The sequence below is a fragment of the Opisthocomus hoazin genome, chromosome 1 (genome assembly GCF_030867145.1).
Source record: "Opisthocomus hoazin isolate bOpiHoa1 chromosome 1, bOpiHoa1.hap1, whole genome shotgun sequence".
Lineage (NCBI taxonomy): Eukaryota > Metazoa > Chordata > Aves > Opisthocomiformes > Opisthocomidae > Opisthocomus > Opisthocomus hoazin.
In genome coordinates, this window is record NC_134414.1 from 23,704,246 (window position 1) to 23,731,771 (window position 27,526).

Below are 27,526 nucleotides of genomic sequence, written 5' to 3' on the forward strand. Positions count from 1 at the left end.
TGGGGTAATATTCAACCTGACAAACCTCCCCTAAAGCAGTGGCCCTGAAGCATGCAGTGCTGCCATACAACACGCCTCTAGTACTTCCCTTCTCCAGGAAACTGCTTGCTGGATGGTTCCGATTTCAGAATCTACTTCCTTTAGGTCCAAATACACAGAAGTTTTAAAACAGCTCCTCCCTAAGAGTTTTCACCCTTCACATAAAATAGCACATCATTTCAACAAAAAAATGCCCAAATGCAAGTACTTGTATTCAGGGGCCATTAAAGACGATGAAGAAAGGCAGCATTCATGAAATACAAGTTTAGTCCAGTGAAGCTCATCTTCTGTGCGCCCTTTGCAGTTCAGGGAGAAAGGCCAGGCCCTTCAGAGGGTCTTTCAAAGCACTTCGCTGCTGTCTGAAATCAAAGGAGGAAAATAAAAAAGCTCTACACTGACTACAGAATATCCCTCTGCCCAGATTTTCAAATCTGTGTGTCTGAAAAGGGGCCAGCACAAACCCCATGTTTTGCAAGGTGCAGTGTCTGTGCTCCCTGAGCCCGCGGCCGTCCGTGTTACCCCCACCACCTGGCCAGCGTGGTAAGGCAGGCCACCCTCAGCCAGGGGCAGAAGAGGAAAAGACAAGCTTCACACTGGGTACGTGGGTATGGGAAAATGTGGCTTTTTGCTTCTCAGGGCATGAGGAGTTCTTTCTAAACCGACGAGGTGGGTGCACGGTTAAGCAGCTTCCCCCGGACACCGGCGTGGCTCCCAAGGATGGCGAGCAGAGCTCTGCGCTGGGGCACTCTGGTTAATGAACTGGAAACATCATTAACTGCGCCAACACCAGCCTAATGGGAAATCTGTCTCTGCATATGTTGCATAATTTTTATATTGTTGAACCAACTAGCAATTGTGTCATCAACAAAGCCACCAAGAAATCTTCAAGTAGCAGCAGAGTGAAGAGACGTGCACTTGTTTACCAATTAATTTTGTGGATGCTCAAGCCTTTCAGGCCTCCTGTCCTGAACAAGGCTTTCCACGTGCTGTTGGGCGACATCTTCAGTTTCTCTAGGAGGGATTTCTGTGGTCAGCTGGGGGCTAACAGTGTGTGTCTGTGTCCACCAGCTTCACCTTCATGTGACCAGCTGTGTTATAGGAGCTGTTGCTTGGTCAGCTTGGATCTCACCAACACTGACCACAACATCATTTGGACACGTATTTTCTGTTCAGGAGGACTGAAGATTTTTTTCTGCATTGGAGTAGTTCCCTGACCCAGCTGTGATTGTTTTATAGGAAAGATTAAATCTGAAAGTCTGAGACATGCTTGCACTGTCCCACGAGAACTCTTGCATGAGAAGAAAACTGCATTTTTAAATTCCGATGTGCATGCATTGATCCATTTCTATGCTTAAGTCAAAGTGCCTGAATTTTAAAATACTTCCTGTAAATACCTGGTTTGTTCCCATTCTAGCCCTTTACTGGGCAGTGATCCTTCCCTGTTACATGCACTGGACATACGAAGTGCCATGAAACCGCAATCCATGGCCTGGCTTGTTTATCTTACTGTCCGATCTCTACACCAAAAATTCCACAAGCTCTGAGACACCTTGGAGCCCAGAGACAAAACATTTATAATTTCTAAGATTATAAAAACTTCACGTATGCTCCACCAAAAGTTAAAATTAGGAATGAACATATTGTTCAGCCTTTTAATAATACCTGGCTCAACAGAGAAGCCAACACATCCCGATGATATCTGAGTTCAGGTCAGGCACTGGCATGTTTCCAAGCACCATCGGTGGGCAAACTGTCTGAAACCTGAAAGCAGACAATGAACTGGAGGAGATGGAGTAAGTATCAGCGATTTGCTTTTGATGCAGCCATATAACATCGTGATAAAACTTTTTCAGTTCTTATATGCCAAGTATGTACTCCTCATTGCTGCATATTATTTTAAAACCTACCAACTTGGTTTGACTCCAGAGGGAGTTTTGCTTTTAGGAGGCTTGCATAAATTGGGACACCAAAAGTAATTTCTAGACACAGTCGATGGGTTTCTCTTAGTTCTAGCATATCACACTGCATTAATGTTCTTAAACATGAACAATTCTTGTAAACTAAACAAACAAAGAAATGTAAGAAGTGTTGTTACGGGGAGACAACTAAAATTCTGTGAATGAGTTATATGGTGTAAATGACTTGTACTCACCCTCGTGTATCCTTCTGAACTATGTTAAATCAATTTTTGAAATTTCTGCAATGTGCAATGTATTCAACTTTATTCCACACAACACTCATGCAATTCTGGAGATTTTTAAAAAATTAAGTTTTATTTTGTTTTTCTAGATATTTCTGTTCAGAGGAAGGGTTCCTAGCATTTAAAAAGTCAAACTGGTAAGTTTAACTGATAGATTGGCAGGTGGCATAAACTTTTAACTAAATTGTATTGAGTAACGCTGATGGACAGGTTACAAAAACAATAAAGTTACTAAAAAGAAACAAAACATCTAATGCTAAAACTACCACAGATTCCTTAAAAGACAAGGTCAATCTAAACACGTAAGCAGCTCTTTCGATCTAAGACATTAAACATGAGAAATTATTTTAAGACTGTTCTGTAAAGCCTTTTAGTTAAGACAAACAAAAATAGACTATAGATTAAACACAGAGTCTGATTCTTCAAGCCTGATGGACAAGTCTTCCCTGGCCTTCGAAGGAGTTCCTTCCTGGCCGTACTTTCATGATAACTTCTTCTGAAAATGTTTTGCAACTGTATTTTAATTCCTAATCAATAGTTTAATTTCTTTTTTAGTACAGACACAAAGTTCATCTAAAAATAAGCATATCTCTTTCCTTTCGCCTCTGCATTTGACACCAAAGCTTTTGCTAAAAAATAAAACTTGAAATCCCGTTTTTTGGTAACTTGCTGCCGAAAGCAGATACTGCTGATTGCACAAACCCAGACACAAATAAGCAGTGAGGAATTAAACTTCTAGATACACTAAAGCTAAATGAATTGATTTTTCCAAAAGAAAATCAAACAGCTTGTATGAAGCAAGCCATTGGTAAACAAAAGAAACCACAAAAGCAATTAAGAACATCATAAACCTATTAACATTACACAGAATAAAACGATAAAGAAAAATCTCCATTCCAAAGTAAAAATAATTTGCCAAAATATTAACAGCTACAAGTAGAAGGCAGTCTTGCATTAAAGCCAGAGCTGGAACCAAGTGTGCCCTGGGTGAACACACACACCTTTGTGATACGGACGTGTCTTGCTGGATTGCGCCCTACACCATTTGGAGACGCGAACCTGGCTGCGGTACTTTGATGCCAGTCCTGCTGCCCCCCCTTTGCTCCCACCAGCTATCTCTTCCTCATAGCTCCCATCACCAGAAGACACAAGCAACTTCCAAACGCACAAAGTAAACCAGCTATCTAATTCCCTGCTGCTCCCAGAGCAGTGTGGGAGTTCAGTCTGGGGGGAGGGAGGCTGAGGCGTTTACTACATTTTATTTCATTCTGATTGTTTCCTGGGGAAGGAAAGGGATCCTTGGTGGTCACTGGTGCCTGATCTTCTAGACAGGCTCGGGATGCCCACATAGGCACGCTCTTGTTCTGCTGGGCGACTCCGGGTGCATGTCCGCAGATGACAGTAATACAAGTGTTTTCTCTTTAACACAATTTAAATTAGAATCTGTGGAGGGAAGAGCAGCAGGCAGGTGCACGCTGCTGCTCTGTGAGCTTCTCACTCCATTTCCCTACAAGAGACCACTGAGGCTTGGGTGGGAGGACTCCTCCTCAGCACAAGCCTGCCCGACGGCCACTGACATACTAAATACATTCTCTGTAATTCCGGTACTCCTCAGGTGGTATCTTTATGGTTTCCCAACGCAGTCTCTCCTGCTGCTCATCTGAGTGAGGGCTGCTCTGGTATCTACCTCTCACGGAAGGTTCCCCTCTTCTCAAGGCTCCCCGCACTAAAGCCCAAAGAAATTACAGCAAAGCCACCTCCTGTTCAGCTTACATGCAACTTTGAGAATAACATAGCTAGTGTCATGCTTAAAAGGGAAGGATACTTCCTCACACAGTGGTGAGATTTGCGGTTGTTTTTCTTGAGACATTTCCCTGGTCCATCTTTCCAGTCTGGTATCACGAACTTGTCTTGAAAGGTTAAGCTTTCACCCCAGCCAAGACAAGTCAGGCAACTGGGAGAGGGAAAGAAGAAGAACCTTGAGAGCTTTACAGATAAGTCTGTCTCCTATATATAGTGGCCAACCTGGAAGACTGATGTGGACCTGGGACTATTGGTTCCTAAGGTTGTAAGAAAGAAAAAATATGCATCATACACACCTGTGTATACACAGATGCACACTATGTTATAGTTTAAAAATGTCCCTTCGTAACTGCTAAATGTTAATTATGATCTGTTCCTTGGTTTATTTTTAAGATCTTTACCTTTGCATTTTTGAGTAATATGTTTATTTACTTTTTCATTGGATGACTTATTCCCCCAACACTTGCTTACTATAACCTTGAATTCCTGAGATACTGCAGCATTCCCTGTCACAACCTTTAGTAAGATAAAGCAACTATTTGTCACACATTCACCTTCTGCAATACAATTAAAGCAAAATAGTTACATCCCAAATTGTAGCTACCGCTGTTTATGATAAAACAAGGACTTTTGCTTCTCATTTATAGTATTTGTTGAAGGGGTCTGAGAGACTCAGTACACATTCTCAGATCAATGTACAACTTTTGAAGCCTGTATCAAGTCTTGTATTTTCCAGTTTAATATTATCATCATGAAGGTAGACAAACCAGACATCTACACAGGGATCTGGTGGAATCATCCACCAGGAACTAGCACACAAGCAGTTCACAGTAAGGAGGGCACAAACCATGCGAATTTTCGTTTTTGATTCAGGATAACTTGATTTGCGTGGATTGTGCAAGTGGTTTTGCCTTTTAGACCTCTGTCCTTGCCTGGGAAAGAGAACTGCTGTGTTAGTGGCTAACTGAGATGATGTCCACTCTTCCAACAGGAGATGATATCGCTGTGATGTTCCTGCCAGTGGCCACTATTAAATCCTGCATATCCTGTATGTTACAGCGCAGGGTCAGACTCCACAGAGGAGTAAACACTACTATTCCCTAGAACAAGAGTACTTCCATATGGAGGTCAAAAGTGCTAACAGTTCTGTAAACCAAACTGATTGCACTAGAACGATATAAAATTATTGCATTAGAAACTGGGTTAATTAAAGCTTAACTATAGTAAAAAAAAGCATTTTTGATTCAGCTATCATGTAAACAGGACAGATACCCCCCGCCAAATAACAACATTTATAGCAAAAGAACAAAGAACTGCTTTAAAAAGGACTTTTCCCAGTTTGTTTCCACACTTCTTTGGCTCCTTTAATGCTTTCTCTTTTCACACACTTCCAGTAACCTTGAATGCCTTGCTGTTGCGGTACCTGTTAATAAAGTTAAAATATGTTTAGTATTTACACAAAAAAGACTCTTATTCACCAACTGTGTGAATATAATATGTAATGCAGTGCTGCTCCTCCCATAGTTCATGTGCATAATAACAAGTTCTTAGTGGCAGCACTCCTCCCAGATTCACAAGCAGTAAGGAATCCTCAGTTGAAAATGCAACTTTCTGTGCACTACCCCTACTTGTGTTTCTATAAGCGTTAACAAGACAGCTGTAGCAGTCATCTGTGGTATTTAAAACCAATTATGCCAGCTTGTTACCCTCAAACCTCGATGAATTCGGTTCCTCAGGACTCCAAGAAACTCGCCATGGCTCAGGCAGTCATCTCCATCTAGATCAAAAATCTTGAAGATGGTATCCAAAACATTATCTGAGAGCTCCTGTCCTGTTGCCACCTTCACAGCTCTCTTGAATTCAGCTAGTAAAGACATAATATTACATTGTAAGTGACTGTGAACTTGTAAAGAAATAGGAAGGTACATAAACAGCAGGATTCTGTACAATGTACAGTGTCTCATGAGTGTTCTAACTGGAGAATTTGGGATGTGTGAACTTGTAAACTACTAGGAGGCCTCAGTTCATGTGTTCTTGAGCTTGCTTCATCTTACATTACACAATCTTTATTAATTGTATGACAAACTTTTGACATGCACTACTTCTCAAGCAACAGTAAGAGTGATAATGTTTGATAGAAATAGCTGCATGCTGAAAACTTACGTCACAGAATCACACAGAATCACAGAATGGTAGGGATTGGAAGGGACCTCTGGGGATCATCTAGTCCAACCCTCCTGCCGAAGCAGGGTCACCTACAGTAGGCTGTAGAGGACCTTGTCCAGGCGGGTCTTGAATATCTCCAGAGAATGAGACTCCACAACCTCCCTGGGCAGCCTGTTCCAGGGCTCCATCACCCTCAGAGGGAAGAAATTCTTCCTAATGTTCAGACGGAACTTCCTGTGCTTCAGTTTGTGCCCATTGCCCCTTGTCCGATCACTGGGCACCACTGAAAAGAGCTTGGCCCCCATCCTCCTGACACCCACCCTTCAGATATTTGTAAGCATTTATAAGGTCCTGTGCATATGGATGATAAGCGTTTGCCTCACTACAGTCTCATAAAAAACACTACCATTTTATCTCGAACCAGTTTCACGCCAATTCATTTTGCAAGAAAACTCTTATCCTCAGAGAACAGTATTTTACAATCTGCTCCACCTCAACCAACAATCCCCTCAGCAACTCTGTAGAAGAAACACAGACCATCAAATACTCAACACACTGTTTACAGCACATGGCTTTATATACCTGTAGTTCTGTTTTTTAAAGAAGTAGGCTACCTTTGATGTGGGGAATTGAAAATTAGTTCAATTTTGCTATAGCTTTAGTTTAATTTTGTTATATAACTTTGCATCTATGTTAAAGTAAGAGTTAAACACTGTTATTCAGTTTAGTTCTGCTCTTTGTAATCTTGCTAACAAGGACTGTTGTGGCTCAAATGTAGCTAACAAGGACTGCTTGCGAGACAGACGAAGAGAAACAAGGACTGCTAACCAGAACTTTGTTGTCTGAAAGAAGCAACTCTCCAGCTGAAACTGCTTCTGTGGTTTGGGACTCAGCCAACACAGACAACTCAGGAATTTTTGAGCCAAAGGTGAAAGCACACAGTGAGGAAGACTACGAGCCTTCATTGAGAAGACCCCCACAGACGACCACCAGACGACACTGCGCAAGTGCTAAAGGGGGGTGGAGTATGATAATGAATTCCTAGAAATAATTACAATAGTCCAGCCTATTTAGATAAGCTTTGTAATAAATAGGTGCATGCTTCGTGACTCAGTGTGCAAGTTAGGAGGAGCGATCCCCCTTGCACCCGGCGCCACAATAAACATACCTGCTTTATAACTCTCTGAGTTGTGAAGTTTGATTCCGCACGTCACCTTCTCTTAAATTATGATCAAAGAGTTTATGAGGATTTATGGCAGAAAAAGCTGTCATACCTCTCTGGAGATCTACCTCCCTCCGCAGCTTCTTGGCCTTCCCTCTTTACACTACTACGTGCATTACAGTAATACCTACTATCCCCACTTTTGGTCTTGTGGTGTGAAGAATTTGGAGTTTTGACTCAAGGAAGATGAAGAAAGGTGTACGGTTGCTGTAAAACAGCAGATAGTAAGAGTGAAATGATTATTGTTTATTTTAGCAAGCACAATCACAACACATGAATTGGATGCATTTTTGAAGGCATCAAGGAAGTGTGAATTTCAAGGAAGGACTGGAGGTTATTGAAGTACAGCAGTATTGTAGAATATTACAGCAAGCTGTGCAACTAAGTCATAAATACAGTAATAATATGGTTCTGCTTTCACTAACAAGTGCTGTTTATAAATAGCATTATAAATACAATTAGTTCTGAAGCTTACTAGAGGAAAGAGCAATCCTGACTTAGCTCTCATCTTTGCCTCTTTCAACAATTCCTGTACAAATGCAGTTGATTAATTTACAGTTGGTTTAAATACAATTAAGTTGAAAATCCTTCTGTAGAAGGATATACCACAATTTGAAAAGGACATGAAATCTGGGATGTTTATAGTAGAGTCTTAATTTTGTCTTTAAAAACATGTTAACTGTTTCAGCTCTTGAATCTAAATATAAATCCAGAGATGGTACTGCAGCACTTGCTGGAACGGAACAGGCAGGAGAAAGATCTTCTAAAATGGTGGAGTATAATATCTTCAAATTGAGAAGGGCCACCTTACCAGAGAGAAAAGTCAAGCTGCTAACTTAATAGAAAAAAAGTCTAGAACAAAAGGAATGACTAAAGGACTGTCTTATTTTTAGATAAATATTCATATGTGTGTGAATACACACATGCAAACAGCAAGACAAAGAACTTGGTGAGATTCAGGAAAGGATGAGACATGTCACATCCGTGAGGTACCTCAGAAGCTGGCTGTTTTTGATCACAGTATGGTTCTGTGCATAAACAGAGCCACAACCGTCTGTTGGTTAGGAATGAGTTTTTACAAGGCAGAGTCAACACCAACTATTGACCTTAAAAACGTGACACTTCATAGAGAAGTGAGCTAAACTCTCATACCTCATTCATAACTATTATTTCACCATTAATTTATCCTGTTTCCTCTGCACTCTTTCTGCACCTTCTGCAAATAAAATCTGCCTCCACCCACAGAAGAAAGATGTCATCAAACTAGAGAGAGGAGAGCCACGAACCCGGCTAGGAACTGGAGCACGTGATAGAAGAAGCGAAGGTAAGGGAGCTGGGGAGAACAGAAGTGTAAGGGAGGATCTCACTGCAGCCTTCAACTACCTAAAAGGGGTTACAGAGAAGAGCACACCATTTTTTTCTCAAAGGTGCGTGGAGGTAAGACACAATCATTGCAAACTGCAGCAAGAGTTTGACACAGAAGAGAAAACTCTTCACGATGAGAGTGGTTAAGCACTAGAACAGCCACCCGGAGAGGCTGTGGAAACAAAACTCTTCCCGAAGGCTGGACTAACTAGTGATGAAAGTCCCAAGTTGTAAACTCCCCCACTTTTGGTCTTCTTTGGTTCAAACCCCAACCAAACAGTTCTCTCAAGAATACTGAGTTCTCCGCCTGTCTTCTCACATCTCTCTCACCTTTTTCACATGAGCCCATCAAATATTTATTTCAATGAATGTTAATATCTCATCAAATTTCCTTAGGAACTTTCTGTTTTAATATTTTCAAATAACTTACGAGAGATGTCTTTCTATAACAAGAGAGTAACAACCTCAGGATTATAACAAAAAGCACTTGAATGTGCATGAAACTTTTGTTGCATTGTTCCTATTTCTGCTACATGAGAAAGAAGCAACTTCCCTCCTCCAAGTCTTTATTTTAAAAATCACTTTAGTACATTGTTTGATTTTCATAGCTACGATTGCATAACGTTACATAAGCGCATGGAGAAGGCAGTATGGAGGCATAAGTAAAACACAGCAAGTTGATAAAGACCCTGCAAAAGAAGAGACTTCTCTTGTTTAGCTTGCTCAGAAAACTAGCTTCACTATGAGGAAAAAGCTTTGTTACCACGAACCACTACTAAAGCATGTATTGTTTCAATAAATCCTTCCTAACCCAGAACTTAAACTGGACCGAGAACAGCCCTACAGAGAAGGACTTGGGGATACTGGGGATGAAACTTTAGGTATGACCCGGCAATGTGCGCTGGCAGCCCAGAAGGCCAACCGTATCCTGGGCTGCATCAAAAGCAGCGTGGCCAGCAGGTCGAGGGAGCGGATTCTGCCCCTCTGCTCTGCTCTGGTGAGACCCCACCTGGAGTCCTGCATCCAGCTCTGGAGCCCTCAGCACAGGAAAGACATGGAGCTGTGGGAGCAGGTCCAGAGGAGGCCACAAAAATGATCTGAGGGCTGGAACACCTCTCCTGTGACAAAAGGCTGAGAGACTTGGGGCTGTTCAGATTGGAGAAGAGAAGGCTCTGGGGAGACCTTATAGCAGCCTTTCAGTACTTAAAGGGGGTCTACAAAAAAGCTGGAGAGACTTTTTACCAAGGCCTGTAGTTACAGGACAAGGCAGAATGGTTTCAAACCAAAAACCAGTAGATTTAGACTGGACATAAGGAAGAAACATTTCACATTGAGGGTGGTGGGACACTGGAACATGTGGCCCAAAGTTGTGGAATTGTTCAAAGTCAGGTTAGATGTGGTTAGGTCAGGTTAGTTTGACCAGCTAGTGAAAGATGTCCTGCCCATGGTAGCAGCACATTGGACCAGATGATCTTTAAAGGTCCCTTTCAATCCAAACCATTCTATGATTCTATGGTTTAGTCTGCCGCAAGCAGTTCAGCATGTGATAGCACATTAGAACTTACAAATCAAAACATTTTGGGAACTTTCATAGAATCATAGAATACTGGACATCTTTAACTCGACCAGGTTGCTCAGAGCCCTGTCCAACCTGACCTTGAATGTTTCCAGGGATGGGGCATCTACCACCTCTCTGGGCAACCTGTGCCAGTGTTTCACCACCTTCACTATAAAAAAATTCTTCCTTATATCCAGTCTAAATCTATCTTCTTTTAGTTTAAAAACATTACCCCTTGTCCTATCACAACAGGCCTTGCTAAAACTTTGTATTATTATTTTTTAATGAAATAGAATTAATTATGAATAAAGAACAGTATACCATTCTTTGACTACATAGGGCTATTTTTGGATGCTTTGGGATAACTTATTTTCATTAATTCCATAACAAAAATGCATTTTTTTTTTTTTTAAAAAAATACATATGAAAGGTGTGCAGCACTTACCCCGTTTAACAGGACGATTGGCTACAGTAAACATCTGCATGGCGATAGAAAAGTCTTCCAAGTTGTTTGTAAACTTGCAAAATGTCTTGAATTCTTCCAAACTGATATTCTAGAGTATCACAGAATTCAGATTAAATATAATGAATAATACATTCAAACACCAATAAATCTTATCTCATTAAATCTGGTGGGACCTAGTGTTTTGGTGTGATTGCCTACTCATTGTCAATATTTGTAGTTCTCAGTTGGCAAATTACCATTGTTCTTATTTGCATAAAATTCAAAAGCTGCAATAAAAAAAGCCTGTACATACAAATGAGGAAGCAAAACAAAGCATGCATATACCAACCTCTCCTGCCTCAATTCTGTCTTTCACATTCTGCCAGTAAATTTCATTGTTTTCCTCATCGGTGAAGTACAGTAACCATTCTGCAAAGTCTTCTTTTCTCATGACATTCAAACCCTTTGAAAACTTTATGAATTCCATTTCTTGGACTTCTGTTTGCAGATCTTCCATGAACCTAAGTGTAAACAGATATTATCCAACAGCTGATACTTGCATCAGTGCATCACTACTACTACCTTAGCAACTAAATGCAGTAGACACTAACTCTTAATCACAGATACTATCAACGTAATTGTTTAAAATGTCACTGGTTTAAATTTATCTGTGTGTGCAGATTTGTTTCCACGGCTGTATTTCAGTAATGACACCAGTAGGGTGCTCTCTAAGTCTGCATTCACAGATTGCTGCTGCTAAGATAATTTACAGATCCACTTGGCATATAGTTTTTACTAATGTGTAAAAATGTGCAGACAATGAGATAAAATGATTGGTAAGGCAATATTACAATGAACGAATGAAAAAGGACACGGCTACTAAAGGCCTGACATAGGATTTATGAAATTTCATATTAATAAGAGAGGAATGACAAGGTTGGAAAGTGCCGAGAAAGATGCAGCCCTAATAATCGCAAAGGTGAAAGAAAAGAGGAAACTTGAAATCATCACTGCAGGAAAAGATAACTAAAAGCCTCAAAGATTATAACTGCAAAGGGGTTTGGCAAATCAGTTCTGCTGTCACTAAATGAAAGATGGATTAGAGAGGATTACAACTGACATGTACAGAGTTCGGAAGAGCACAGAAAATGATGTTGCAGGTGTTTGGGAAGGTAAGAAGAGACCTGTCTGAAAAAGGAAGGGGTGAACATCAAGGTTTTTAGGAGACACACATTCTTTAAGGAAGACAAAAAAACACGTAGCATGGGAAGCAAGTAACAACCTGCAAGTACAGAGCTAGAATTGTAAGCAGCTGTAGCTTTGAGTTTCCCCAGTTTGGTCTGTGTGGCCATTACAATTCCTTCTGGCCCGATATGAATTTTGAGAAAGACAATACCGTGCGACCCGTTTGGTAATTTCCACCTCAGAGATGGGCCACTCCAAAAAAAAGTGATAATTTTAAATATAAATAAAGGCTAAAACCAGAGTGATGCTTGCCAGAATCCCTTGAGTACTTCAAAAGAACCCTGCTTTTTTGAGTGGCAAAAATTATTGACAGGAGAGAATCAAATACTCCTACATGGGGGCAAAGCAATTAGTTGGTGAAGAGGACAGCTAAGGGTCCACGTAGCAAATACCAGCAGAGACTCATTTGCTCATCCAGTGTTTGCACGGCCTCACTGGACTTGAGTTCTTTCCCCTGAAATTACGGCATTTTAGTCCACACAGCTATCTTTAGTTCTTTAATGAGATCACTTGGACAATTACTAGCTCGAAGCTCTGTGAAGTCTGTAAGGGGTTAGCTGAAGACCCCTGCTGCAGCATAAGCTCTCTCTTGTATTTTTGACTCTAATAGTTAGAGCTGCACATGCAAAAAAAGGGCCAACAAATGCTTGATGGCTCAGGACATGCAGGTAAATGAAAGTCTGACAGTGGAAGTGATTTTGAGCTTCGGGCTACAGTTTTATTAGGGTAATACTGAGGAGGTGTATGATACGCTCTCACATTTTATATGGTCATTTTTCTGGTCCAGTAAAGGGGGTTACAAGACTTCCACAGCACAGTCAAACACTGAGGTATATTCCTCCACAGTCCACTTTAAGACCTGACTCACTTTCAAGTCCCCTGACTCTACGAGAGGATGAAACACCGAAGGACCTGTTTGTGCCACCAGTGTGAAGGGGAGGCCCTGTTTAGACTGAATATTAGGAAAAATTTTTTGACTGAAAGAGTTATGAAGCATTGGAACAGGCTGCCCAGGGAAGTGGTGGAGTCACTGTCCCTGGTGGTGTTCAAAAAACGTGTGGATATTGCACTTAGGGATATGGCTCAGTAGGCATGGTGGTGATGGGTTGACAGTTGGACTTGGATGATCTTACAGGTCTTTTCCAACTTTAATGATTCTATGATTCTAAGAGCTTAGTTGCACAGCTTGCAAACCACTCCTCAGTTTTCAGACGCAGCTCCTGTCATTGTAACCTGGGAGGTAATGGCTGCCTCTGGCAAGCCCAGTAGCCAGTGTGTGCTGGGGAGACCTGGCAGAAGAAGCCCTGCCGCACCGCTGGCAAGAGTCGGCCTGGATCCTGGGAAGGGAGGTGGAGCTGCAGGGGAAGAGGATGGCATGGACCAGGCATGTAGACCAGGCATGGAGTCAGTCCGGTACAGACTGACTGGGGCCACTTGGCTGCCTTTTGGGAGCAGCCATCAATGGCAAGGAGCAGATGGTATCTGGGATGTGTGGCTTGTGCTTGGCTGAAGTCACAGCTGAGACCATGCAGAACAATAACTCCATCTTTGCCATTTCCAACCAATGCAACGTCTGGTTTGGGGGAGGACAAGCTGCTGAAAATGAGGTCACTTTCAGAAATATGCCTAAAATGTGGATGTAGGAAACGAGATACCATGTGTTTCATTTTCCTGGCTTTTAATCTATGAAAGGTGGACACATTTTGCAACAGACTTCAAGTCTGTTACTGAAAGTATGAGTTATTCACCTTTGGGAGCTAACTCTTGGTCATTTGCTGTACTGGAGAGTAGTCACAGGTGATGACAAACTACATGTTCTTCCACCTTCTCTAAACATTGCATTTCCTTAAGCAGAAAACCCTCAGTGACCTGGTCTCTAGGCATACCCCATAAAGGCAGGACAGCTGAAAGACCAAGCATTTCTATACGCCGAGGAAGAAGCATGTGGTCCACCTAGCCACACACATCAACCATCTAAAAGGTGCATCAAAGCCAAAGAAGGAAGTGAAGTGTTTGGCTGTGGCAATTTTGACATATGCTTCCTTCTGCACCCTCTTCTAGCTGGTCAGTGACTGAAGCATTGTATTTCCCCAGCCCCACTGTGGGTTTTTCATTGCTTTTCCTCAGGCTTGGGTTATTGCCCTTTCCAATTGCTCTGGGGCAATGACACTGCTCCCTACCTGTGGCACAACAGCCGGGCATCTTGCTGCGCTATGCAGATTGGGGAGTGGAGTGAGAATTATCTATTTAGGTACAAAAAAAAAATAATGGATATTTCATTTCAACTTGCTGGCTTGCTCCTGGCAAGCCAGAGTGGGAAGATTTCCTGACATACCAAATGCTACTTGGAGCAGCAGCTGAAATGTGTAATTTAAAATTTATATGTGATAGCCTCCCATATTACAAAAATTAAAATACTATGAATCATCGCATCAGAATTCTAGGTCACTGTTATTCCCAGATGTAAGAGTTAAAAATCCTAATGAGTTTTTAAAGTGAAAGTTATTAAAAGTTATTAAAAATAACTTTCTAGTTAGGAAGTAAAACTTGATACTTAAATGCCAAGACACCACTAGGGATAGTTGCTTTTGTATCTTCTGGATCACAATGCAATGAGTTTCAGCTGGAAATATCTTAAAACTTTCTCCAGATATTAGGAAAAACAAGCATAGGAATGAAATTCCTGCTCTCCCAAAGTCAGTGGGAGCTTGGCTGGAGACACTGAAGGGAGCCAGAATTCAACTACGGGAACAAGATTCTGATGAGCTCTACAGTTGAAAAATAATTACACTGGGAATACTCTTCTGCTATAGTAGCTTGAAAATAAAAGCAAGCCCTAAGTTTCCAAATAACAAAAAGGAAAGGTAAATCACATATTCATAAGATGGGGAAAAGGCTGGGAACAAACAGTACTTTCTTTAAGACAGCCTGTTCTATCCACACTCTCTAAAACACCCACGTTGAAGGCCAATGGCCAAATTTGCTATCATGTTACAACAGTATCCAGAAACCTTATCAGGATTTATCCCTCATTTTGTAATGTGCCGTACTATAGAAAGAGGGAGTCTCTCAAGACTTTTTGGCAACTCATCTTTAATGGAAGTGAAAATGTAATAAAAGTGGGGAGACCTCAGGAATGCAGCTATTCCCACTCCAGCCTCAGATGTTGCAATGAAGTGCTAGTGCTGTATTCCTTACAGCACACAAAGTAGTAGAATGAAACACAAAAGCAAAGGTTAGGGAAAGCTTTCCTTCCTATACCTCTTGACCTGAACTGAAAGTCTGTGCAGAGCTTTAACACTCTAATAGAGAACTGACCAATTCTTGTCGTGCTGATTTATAGGAAGGAAACTTAACAACAGTGGTGGAGATACCACCCCAGCATTTGTACTCTGCTTCGGCTCCTCTTTGGACACTGAAGTCCTTTTGAAGACTTGATAACCCTCCCTGCACCAAGACTGTTGCAAACCAGCTGTAAGGCTGCAATCTGACTTTCAAAACTGAATATAGAAAATCTTAATAAGGGCTTTACCATTAACCTTTAGAGAACATTTAGATCTATGCCTGTAAATTCAGTTTTGCAAGGGGTAAGACTTAATCAATCTCACCATTTTCAGAATTACAGGCAAAACCCTCTTTGATTTACTGTCCTCAACGTTTCCCAACCAAGCATAATGAAACTATTCACTTTCATTTATAGGCTTTCTGTAGAAACTAATCAAGCTAGTCCTTCGCTAAATATAAGAAGGAAAGGAAGGAACAGATTTTTCCCAACATCATTACTAAGTATTTGGGAAATATTCAGATTCAGTTATGACAGGAATATACAGTCACGAAGCCAGACTTTGCTCTCATCTCCACTTCCTCACTGTCTGATCGTGGTTGCACGAGGTGTAATCTCCACATGTATTAGGGGTCTATATACATATACACACACACAGATACAAGTGTAGGTACGGAGACAAATAAGGAGGTAATCATATTCTATTTCTGCAAAGCAATTCCAAATCTCTAGATGAAAATCGCTGAAAATGTACAAGCTATCACCACAGCAAAAGCAGTACTGGTTGACGCAGCTGCCTGAAAGAGACCCTGCATCCATGCATTGGCACAAACACAGAACAGCACCAGACAAATGTCAGCACTAGCAGTGTGGTTCAGCCCGGATCATTCTGGTTTCTTCAATGAAAGGTTTCAAACGAAACATACTAAGGAATTCAAAATACTGAAGGAAAGAAATAGGACAAGTAGGGAAAAGGCAGCTTTTGTGTATGGTTATACAATTTGTGACCTTCAAGCTAAAGCAGCAAGTAAAAATGAAACCATAATTACAGAGTATTTCTGGTGTAAAATTCTATTAACTGATGAGAAATTTGGAAGCAACAAATCAGATAAGAAAATGCCATAAGATGGATATGAAATGTTGATTTTCTTTATAGGATTAAAAGATGCCCATTGTTTAACCATACCGGGAAGTATTTTTTGTAAGCCATCCCAGGAAAAAAATACGACAATCAGAAAGTATTTTGAATATTCTTTCCACACTCTCTGAGCTTTTTCTGTTTTTTTCCCCTTCAAGCAGATTGTAAGAGATTTAAGCTTGCTTGGGGACAGATTACAGAAAAAAAATAATACCAGTCGTAAACTATTTAGGGAGTGAATTACTGTCTCCCTTTTATTTGGGATTAGATACACTTAAACAAGATCAGTAAGGGACTTTTTCAGGGAAAAAAAAACAGTGGCTGTCAAGAAGAAACATTTGCTATACCTAGAAAATGAAATAGTTTTCTACTCAGAATTAAAGATAGAACATACAATATAGATAGAAATTAAAGCAAAAGTGAAACATTTTTTAGATGGAAAATACCCTAAATTATTTATGTCTCAAAAACCAGGGGAAACTGCTATGCATAAGAAAAAAAGCGCCTGAAATCCCAAAGAACTTCTGACTTCATGTTTGAAATCTAACATTCTGTAAGATGGGGCCTCGTACTAGAAGATGACATTACTGTTGAGGTGTAAAACTGAGTGGTGGTCATCTGAAACAGAAATTTGTTCAGGTCTTCTGAGAAGAAAGTCTTCCCTGGTTACAGCTTCTTGTATTAAATTTACCCCTCTTTGTTATATGATTTTAGGTTTGCTGCATATTTTTTTATTTTTTCTTAAACTGATACAGGAGAATAATGATTCCAGCTGCATTCGACCAGGAAGCACCACCTTTACCAGTGATCTACATGAACATGCTCCAGAATAATTTAAATTTCCTAACTTTTGCCAAGCTGTCGCTTTTGAAGTTGTGAATCATTATTAATAATTATCATTTTGTCCTTACGTTAAGGACAATACAACTGGCAAGAAATCATGTAGCAGTCTGGAGCCGAATAAGTGTTCTTAAGAGTCCTACCTCTTCAGAAACCACCTTGTTACTATGGGAAAGATATAGGATGGTGTGCTGGATTGCCTCCAACACTTCCAAGCAGTCCCTGCAGAACAAAGTGGGAGTCCCACCACCGCTGCTCAGCAGAGAACGAACAGGAGCAGCTTTGGTTGCTGTTTTGACTATGTTCTGGAGGACAGTGAGAAAAGAGCTTGACTGGTGTCACAAAATACCTATGAAAAGCTTACTACTTTACTTTCATACTCCCAGCAGCCCAAGGAAGGTTGAAATCTGATCTGATATTCTGTTTCACGGTCTCGTTCATTATGTCTTGTAAAAAATATCCTGAGTATTGTCCTTGTGTGTATCGCCTACCTATGATTTCCCAAAGAACCATGCACCAGGTGGAGACAGATGGAGCACAGCATGCTTAACCACTGCCCCTCCCTATAATCAGTGTGCCTCCGACATTCGGGGCAGTAGGAAGGGAGGCACAAGAGCTGGCTTACATCACCTCCACATTGCCTGGAGAGATGTAGACCATTTCCACTATCTGTGTGCCATCTGAATGCAAAGAAAGGCGAACAAGGTAAATTAATTGCCCTGATATATTGACTGTGGCTGTTCAACATGTTTCAAATGTTTCAACTGTGGGCTAAAAGGGTCGGACATCGTCGGTGTACATGTAGATACAGACGGTTGCACACTTACAAAAGGATTTTTTAACATCAGCCAAACTGAAAAGGAGGAAGCATGAGGAAAATGTATGTAAGTAATGAGGTGAGAACACTAGTCTCAGCTTTCTGAATTCCCATGTAAGTACAGTGAAATTTCACAAAGAAAGCATTCCTTTTTTTTTTTTTTTTAGTTTCAAGGACTCTACAGCACAGCAATATCTGTATATTTAACTAATGTGACAAGTTTGAGTGTGTCCTAATCAAACCTAATCACCCCTACTTTCTACTAGGTACTACACTGATCAATGGAAAAGCTTTCTAGGCAATAACTTGCAAAATGATAAAAGCATTTACCATCATTATTTTCTGCTTTTGACAATGATCTATGTCTGTACAGCTCATCAGTCATCTCTTGTAAAAACAGCACGGCACTTTGATCAAACAGCCAACAATAGCTTCCCGCGTAAGGTGAAATGTTATGAGAGGGCATCAGATAGAAATCACATTTTCTCTGAACAATAGAAACCCAGAAATGATGTGCTTGATTTACTTGCAAATAAAATCATGTGAAAGGTGATATCTTCACACAGGTTAAACAGACAGTGATCCTTTTATTCACCTTTCTGGGCGTTAAACAAACTTCACTGTCACGTTGCAACTGAGATGGAGTGTCTTAGCAGTGATAAAGAGGCACATTCCAGCTCTACGAAACATAACTGCCACTGTTGAAAAATTACCTGCATTAAACCTTACACTTATCCCAGATTTTAAGAGCAAGATGTGGGAGTTTGATTTTGATTACAAGCCTCTGTCTGTGTGGTAGGCAAAGGTCTTTAACCTACGCGTTCTGAATGTACTAGGCACATAGCTTCATCAATGTCATGCCTCATTGGGTCAGTGTAGGATTTTATCTAAAACCTGAGGCTTTTCAGTTTACACTGTATATGCAAACACAACCTTTTACTGGTGCTCTCTGCCTTTTGTTTCACTGAGAGGATCTATGGTATTTATAGAAAAGGGAGCTGGAGGCACCTTAAACTTATTTTACTTAAATTCCTGTTGAGTCGAGGTCTTCAAAAGAGAAAGGTTGTTTATTTGAAGACTGGTGTGTGCCAGAGCCAGTGGAGCTGAACACTTGTTAGTGTTAGAAAAATTGCCACTCTTCCTTTTCTACTCTGGCTTTCCTCAAACCTCTACTGATTGCAACAACATTCATTTTTAAGAGGACTGACACAGATTGTCTGCTTCTGAACATAAATTGAAGTAAAACATATTATCCCAATTAACGTTTGCAGTCTGTAAATGACTGATTATTTTTGAGGAAAGGTAATACTGATGTAGATAATCTTCTCTTGATGTTGTGCTACAAGACGTGTGTCAAGATTCACACAGGTATTTAGGCACTTAACTTCCATTTATCTCAAAGAAAGACTGCATTTGGATTCTGGGCCCAAGTTCACATAGCAAGATGTGTCTCAAGTTCATACTAACACGAGAAACTGATCTCCCAGGTAACCGAGATTTTTAACCAATTAAGTTGTGATGCTGTGTAGGTGGCGGTCATCATTACTGATTGAAATAAACATTAGAAGAAAGAATCACATCCAATTAAAACACTAATAGCTGATATCCGGTTGGGTTTTCAGGTCAAAAGCAAGCACAGCAGAACTTCATACTCTGATGTAGACAAGGATCAGACCATCTTTCTCACGTGTATATGATGTATAAACTGAACAATTCCCTACACCAGTCTTAAAACTTTCTACTAACTTCTGATTTTGCAAAGCTTGCAGTGAAATAGATGGGTATACAGCCTACGTTTCCAGGAGTAATGGCTGCTTCGTATTCCACTGCAGTTTCAGTCTGATGTGGTGTTTACCTCAGTTCTGACAGAAGTGCCACGAAGTATCTGCATAGTTCCATTGCAAATAAAGTTCAAAGGGTAAAGGAAAAGGCACAGGTAAAGTTTCAACAGAAGCCGGAATTTGAAGCAAGCAGAGAAGTTGCCTGTAGCCTACCATGATAGTTGTAATGGGGAGGGCATTGTCTCAGATTAGAAAAGCTTTTTAAATTGATTAGCAGTCACTTTTTTGGTGATTTGATCAAGAAAAATACTCATTAATTATATCGTCTTAAGGTATGCCATCATACAGCTGCCAAGAATTGTAGTCTCAACCCTCACGGTCTCCAGACCCATTGCTGCTTTGGAGTTATCATGGTGCTCAACTCCTCCTGCAGACAGCAGACCCCAGGAGCTAAATTAGAAGTTTAGTCATGCAAAATAATGAATAATCTCCTGGTTAACTTTCTGAATCAGCTCGGTGTGGGTTCAGATTAATGCCAGTACTGGTGCAAAGCAGAGGGGGCAGGAACAGGACTGGTTGCTGTTGGGCCTGCCTAGCTGAAAAAATACCTGAAAAACTCAGAATAGCGAAGTTTTTCCTTTCCTTCTTTTCCAAAGAAATGGACCAGCAACATGGTATTAACCCCACAGCTTTCCAGTTCTGCTCCCTATAAAACAAAACCCGGTATGATTAATTATCATGCATTGTATGATTATTAGTATCTATTCACCACAAATACGGAAATATTTATTTGAACTAGAATTTCACAAGAGATACTTGCAATTTAATGACAGTTCCCAACGCTATCACACAGGATTTCAGAGCTGTATAATTCTTTCACATCAACTGGTAATAGTGTATTACATGTTCTAAATATTCTGTGTGACAGATGAGTACAATTTACAACCACCTTCAGTGTATTTTATTACAAGAACGGAGAAGGTTGCTAGTTAAATCTTTAAAAAACCCTTATCCCTAGGTGAACAGAGGCTTTAAATAATGTTAACATCCTTGTAGAAAAGTTCTTAGCCAAATATTTCTACTTTGTTACAGCCATTTAAAAACAGGAATAATAGCCTTAAGAAATGAAACTAGAAAAATCCAAACATTCCCAGTGCTCTATTATAATATGGTCTTACAAAGCTTCTTGCAAATTTTCAACAGTAGTGACTTTTCTACACATTTTTTAAATCTGATGAAGAGATTTCTGCAGAAAATGGATGCACATTATTTCAATTCAACAGCATCTTTAACGAGCCTAAAACCACACATCATGCTGGATTTGTGTTCTATTCTTCTTTCAGCACTAGCATACTAGCATTTCTTTGACGCAACAAACCACTAAGCAACATGGAGATTTTTTTTTTTTTTGTAAGTCCGGAGGGATTTCAACAAACTATTCTTATGACATCTAAATAGCCTCTGTGTCTTTTATCTGGTTGAAGATGTAAGATAAAAGACAAGAGTCTATTCATAAGATTTAATACTAACGGTTATTTAGCTTTCAGCATCATCAATAACAAGTCCCATTAGTCCACTCTGTGTTTCATGCTTACTGCATATGTGACACAGTTATTTTACAGTTAAAGAGGTAACATTCCTCATTCCTACTGCAAGCTACAATTCACTAAATGACAGTGATACGAGTTATGTATGAGTGAACCTAGAAAAAAACTTGTCAAGCCATATGCAAACTGTACTTATTGAACTTTTATCATTTAACTGTAGGCAAAGAATATTTAAATACCCACAAGATCCATCATTCTAAAGTTTAAACCTTCAGATTACTGTGAAGACTGATGCATAGACATTGGTATATGCTTTTTTGAAAGTCAAAAGTCAAACATTCATGTATGCTCTATTTTAAATTCAAATCCAAACTATTTATGTCAAAATGCAAAGTTTTCTAAGAAGAAACAGAGAAGAATCCACATATTTCTCACTGCAGTGAGATTCTAATCTACTTTGTGTTTTTGCTTAATGTTTACATTTGAAAAATGCAAGAAATAAATTTGCTGATGTAATTTTTAAAACTGAACTAATGATTACACAAGTTAGTGCTTCCAATTTAATTACTCCATATCAAAATCAGTGTTGTATTGAAAACAAACTGAAAAATTAGGTTTAAAGTAACCTTTTAAAAACTAAGCCTGTGACAGAAAAAGTTTTTTTCTTTTATTCATGTTTCTCTAATCACAGGCTAGCAGAAGACACACAAACAATACCTATCTCATCTCACCTAAGATGACAAAGCCTATCCCTGGATTTATAACAAATATGTACCTACTTGTTGGCTACCCTCTTTATCAGTTGAAATTCCGAAGTGGTATTGGCAGATGTCCAAACACTATGCTAGTGAGAGTTAAATGTATTTTAAACTACAAAACAGGACATTTCTTTAAAACAGAATATGCAATAGGAGACCACAGAGACTACAGCTTAAGGGTAAAATTTCAAAAAATTGCTTTTCCTAGAGTTAATGCTATTAAATGAAAGTACATGTTAGTACATAATTCCTTTTTGTCCACAGAATCATTAGGAGCTTTTGCTGTTGAACTGTATAAATTAGTACTGACATGACAAATCTCTGTTAGAAGATAATGAGAGCTCTATTAAATATTTCCAACACCTCACCCTCCTGAGCTTATGTAAAAGAATAACTTACATTTGGAATGTCTCTCTTGGCAATGAGAATAAAACTGTAACCTAATCCTTGAGCTCTAAAAAGGACCAGACTGGTAGCTTTGAGTCACAGAGCTACTATCTAAATTGAGTGAAAGTTTGTATTCTGGTGTATCTGGTGGCTTCAGCCCCGGGAGGGTGCACCACAGCAGCATTTTGGGCTGTGTGCTTTACAGAAAGCTGAGGCATAGAGCGGAGAAAGGATGGCGATGTTCTAAGCCTCAACTCGACACAAGCACGGGGTGCGGCAGGGACATGTATCTCAACTGGGAAACTCAAATGGGTTTCACGGTCCATTAGTTCAAAGAATCCCAAAGACCGAGCTCTGATGCCACACAAGTCTGTATGAACTAATGAACGCGTGTGTACATATTACAAACATAGGCTTATTTTCCTAAAGTAATATTAACATCTCGTACACTTCTCAAAAGCACCGTGAACTACTGAATTACGCAATTATTCCTTTTTAAGGAAGATCAGATAACGCAACATTTATTCCTTATTACAGACTGTTAACATAGAAGCCTGATGCTGCAAACACTGAGTCATAGGCACAGACCTATCTAATCCTGTAGCTCCCCTCTGAGCTTCTGACATTGAGGACCTGATACTGCAGCAAGTAGCAACAAGTGCCACTGAGAAGAAACTTATCACACAGTGAGACAGGATTTTCAGAATAATGTACCTAACTGATATTCAAAACTCATCTGAAATGTTAGTAGACTTACTGTCTCTAGATTCTCACTGCCTTTCATTGCAGAATTTGCCTGAGGCATGACTGCAAAGCATTCATCATGATTAAAATCTGTAATACGTTCCTTGTTCTCTTACTTGCTTCCTGGGAGATGGTATTTGCTGTGCAATGTCTTGTTTTGATAGAAATTGTGAAAATAATACATATTTTGGATTGAATTTTTTTTTGTTAAGATAGAAGGAGAGTGAATAGATGGAGAACAAGGGCAGAAAAGAGAGGAGGGTCAAGGAGACCCTCTCTGTTGCCTAGAGAAGCTGTGGCTGCCCCCTCCCTGGAAGTGTTCAAGGCCAGGCTGGATGGAGCTCTGAGCAACCTGGTCTAGTGGAAGATGTCCCTGCTCATGGCAGGGGAGTTAGAACCAGATGATCTTTAAGGTCCCTTCCAACCCTTACCATTCTATGCTTCTATGAGAACAATATCTTAGTTTCTGTCCACTAGTCATGTCCCAGATGAGGACTAAAGGTGAGACTAAATCTATGCAAATTTTTCTGAGTCCACTACTCTGAAATGCTCTTTGTTTTTCAACTGCAAGGTCAGTCAATTCATCATGCCAGGCTTCTATCCCTGGAGGCAATCTAGACTTCAGTCTAAGCAGCCTAGCCTTAAAGACTGCTCAAGAGCATCCAGCTTTCTGCCATTTTGAGAGTCTCCAAGATGCTGGGATATATCCTACAACTCAGTTCTGGGAAGAAGGTTTAAAAGACGCATCCATTATGAAATTAATCCTGCCAGGCCAAGCACACCCATTTGCAGCATGTGCAAAACTCCTGGCTCTCGGTGTTAAAACCGATTCAGATGGACTGTGACCAGTTCCCCCACTCTGCTGTCCAAATGCGTCCCCAAGCAGCCTGTGTCTGGGTTGCCACTCCAAGTTTTGGTTTCCACAAAATACCAACGGAGCATGCTTATGTGCACCATTTCCAGTTTATTCTGATTAATTTTACAAGCAAATGCGCTAGGTAGCCTTCAGAGATTATGACCAGATTCCTACTGTTTTGAATCAAGGACTAGAGCTGTTAGCGCAAAGCCAAATCACGTGTCTTTCCTGGCCTGTCAGGAGCCTACACTGCTATCTAGCTTCTCTAGCTATATAAAGTGCTTCAGACTAGGTTAAGTAGCAGAGACTACAGGAATAGCCTTGCCTCACATCTTTGCAATGGAAAGCAATGCTACTGTGACCAAAACGGGCTTCCAGATGAATTCCTCATGGGAGAGATTTTTGCTACCCAAGCCATATTCAATGGTCTTGCAGAATGGGTACCTAGAAAGACGTCTGAAAGCATTTTTCTTTGTCTCTCTTGTGGTTATAATGTCATCAGATCACATGGAAAAATAAAATAATTTCCTCCTCCATGAGGTAAACAATGACCCAGCAGTTTTTTAATAGCTTAATATTTTGATGCCACATGGCTTGGTTCTTTCTGGGTTTTACTTGCCTGGAGAGTTTCTTTTAAAGCATGCAGGAACATCATCTTGATCTAAAGTATCTAAAAGCTTTCCAAAATAATTCAATGTTAATCTGCTGATACAGAACATATGCATTTATGTTGGAGAAGATAGGTCAAGAAAAAACATGCATTCCACCTGAACTGAGAGGTGACAAGATTAATGACACACTCTTTTGGGGAGGGATATTAACATTAGTCTTGGACCAGAGTCTTGCAAAATTTGCTGTGCTACACCCCTGTCACAGAGTATTGCTGCACTAGAAGAGCATAGCTCTCAGCCACCACCTTCTTCCCTTCAGTTTAGGCAGTCTTTGGTTATTCCGGGACCAGGGCTTTGCAGACTTTGAAGCTATGGATAGAAAACTTTAATTAGAAATTCTAGGGGAGCAGATGGGCAGGTTATGACTGACTGCATAGTCTCTGTGGCTCAGGAGATCAATTGCAGTGCTGCAATGTCTGAAGGCCCAAGTGTAAAACCTTGTGCTGACCAGCTAAGTGGTGATAAATGTGTGAATGACCAATGCCATTCATCTCTCTTAGGATGAAAAGAAAAAAAAAAAGAGAAGTAGACAGGTTAAAACACCTGATACACAATCAATAGGAAAATATCCACTTCTGGGTCTAAAAGTATACTGCTTACAGTCAGACTGAATTTTAGCTGAAAAGTTTTCTATTTAAAAGAGATTAACAGTCCCCAAGTACTAGTTAAGTGTTTTAAATAAAACATGTAAATGAGATACTTTGTATGAAAATGTGTTCATTATGGAATCCAGAAGCATGTTTAATCATTTGGAAGTGAGACAATACACATATTATTTCCCAACATGAATTCCATTTTAAGAACAAATACAGAACATTCTGTATTGCCATTCCTTTCCGAGCGATAAGTAAAATTAATTTCTAAGTTTCACCAGTACACAAAGCATATTAAATTAGTGGTATTGAAACTACTTGATAACTCATTAATCTAAATTGAAGGGCCCAGGAGCAAAGTCCCTGATCTAGACGACTGGGCTGTACAGTAGATATCTGCAACCATTAGCGTTGTTTTCACTACCTGGACACTAATGCACATACCATGTATTCTTTTAAGGAACTCAGAGCATTAATACAAAAACAACTAGTGCTGTTCACTGGGCAACACCTTTTTCAAAATACACCAAACTCTTCTAGCTCATGCCCTTTCCTATAACACTACACCACTTCCAGGCAAGGAGTCTGCCCCTCCTCTTCTGCGAAGCATGGTCAGATGCTCAGCTGGATGTCTCACATGAAGCAGAACAGCTGTGCTAGGAAGCCAGGTGCAAGCATTCCCTCTGGGCTGTGGCAAGATGGGTGAGGTGAGATAAGTCACTGCCTCTGTTGACTTCTGCACCATTTGCTCCGGTCTAGTCAGAAAGAACCAGCTCGCCAGTCTTGTACATCTGCCTGCATCTCTCCTTCGCTGTGTGCAGGCATGCCTGTGCTATGAGTAAATCAGATTGCCTGCTCTGCAAAAGTCAGCATGGAACTTCCCAAAAGACTGGGCCAGTTAAGGCAGGTCGTTTTTTTTTTTTTTAAATAAAACAGCCAATTTCTTTTTTAAATTATAATATTGGAAAAAGAAAACAATATTGGATTTTTTTTTTAATTATGATATTGGAAAAAGAAAATCCTTCAGCTGAAATACATTTATCTGGATAACCAAGTCCACTGCAATCCCATTCAAAGGCCATTACTAAGTGTTGAAATTCTGAATTTTAGACGTGCAAGCCAAAGTATCAGTAAAAGAGGCAGAGACACAAGCACCTGCGAGCACAGCAAATTAACTCATTTTTCTTTTCCTAACACAGTATCTCAAGGAGTACTGAGTGATATCTCCATACAGTAAATGAATGACTAGGACCTCTGTCTACACACTGGACAAGGAACATATCTGGATATACTTGGTGGTTAAATAAAGTTGCAGATTACCATTTATACCTTATTTTCATAAGTCAAGAGACATTTTCCATCTGGTATCAGAGACTGGGGTTACCTCGAAAAACCAGCAAACTCATAAGCAAATTGTAGAAGTTGAGTGGAAATAAAGAACTATCCCAAACACCAAACTTCTGTTGCAGTATCTCAGCTTTCAAAGAACATAATCAATTTAAAAACTTTAAAAAAACTTTGTATTTTCTAAAAATTTATATTTTACCTGCTTTGCTTGAAAGTAATACTATGATGGTCACAATTATTAAAAATAAGGGGCAAAAACATATGCACTGACTACATTGTGTAGTCAGATTCACTGCTTATAATCAACTTCTTTTGTGAGAGAGAGACAGACAGGAGAGAAAATAAAAATCAGAAGAAAAGTGATAATGTGGACTTTGCCAAGCAGAAATATAAAGACCAGAAGAATTTCAAGATAGCTGTACTCCCCAAAGCTATTTAATTCTTCTTTTGAACAGACTATAATTACATTTATAATCTGCTAAGAAACTGCATTAAATATTTTCTGGTTACAATAACGTCAGATTTTTCTCAATGGAGAATTCTGAAGACAAAATTTGAAGCAAGATAAAATACAGACATTCAGGCTCGGGTATTTAATTAGCTCTCAATAAGCTTATGTGTTTATAACTAAATCTGTCCAACTGTATCAAAGTTTCTCTGGAAATTTTATACTATAGCTGTGCATTCATGCAGAATAAAGATGCTTTTTCTTTCACTGTCA

The 27,526-nt window shown here is 39.9% G+C and overlaps 1 protein-coding gene across 1 annotated transcript in view; it reads right to left on the minus strand.

Annotated features, from left to right (window-relative positions):
• Positions 1 to 2,291: 2,291 nt before the first annotated feature.
• The window catches only part of MICU2 (mitochondrial calcium uptake 2), a gene marked incomplete at its 5' end in the record, with an annotated part of 157,031 nt that continues 131,796 nt past the window's right edge, over positions 2,292 to 27,526 (minus strand). The window contains 5 exons of the mRNA XM_075413879.1: positions 2,292 to 5,465; positions 5,749 to 5,906; positions 10,799 to 10,907; positions 11,148 to 11,319; positions 20,511 to 20,608. Of these exons, the coding sequence (XP_075269994.1) occupies positions 5,361 to 5,465; positions 5,749 to 5,906; positions 10,799 to 10,907; positions 11,148 to 11,319; positions 20,511 to 20,608 (642 nt within the window). The remainder of the gene's footprint in view (positions 5,466 to 5,748; positions 5,907 to 10,798; positions 10,908 to 11,147; positions 11,320 to 20,510; positions 20,609 to 27,526) is intronic.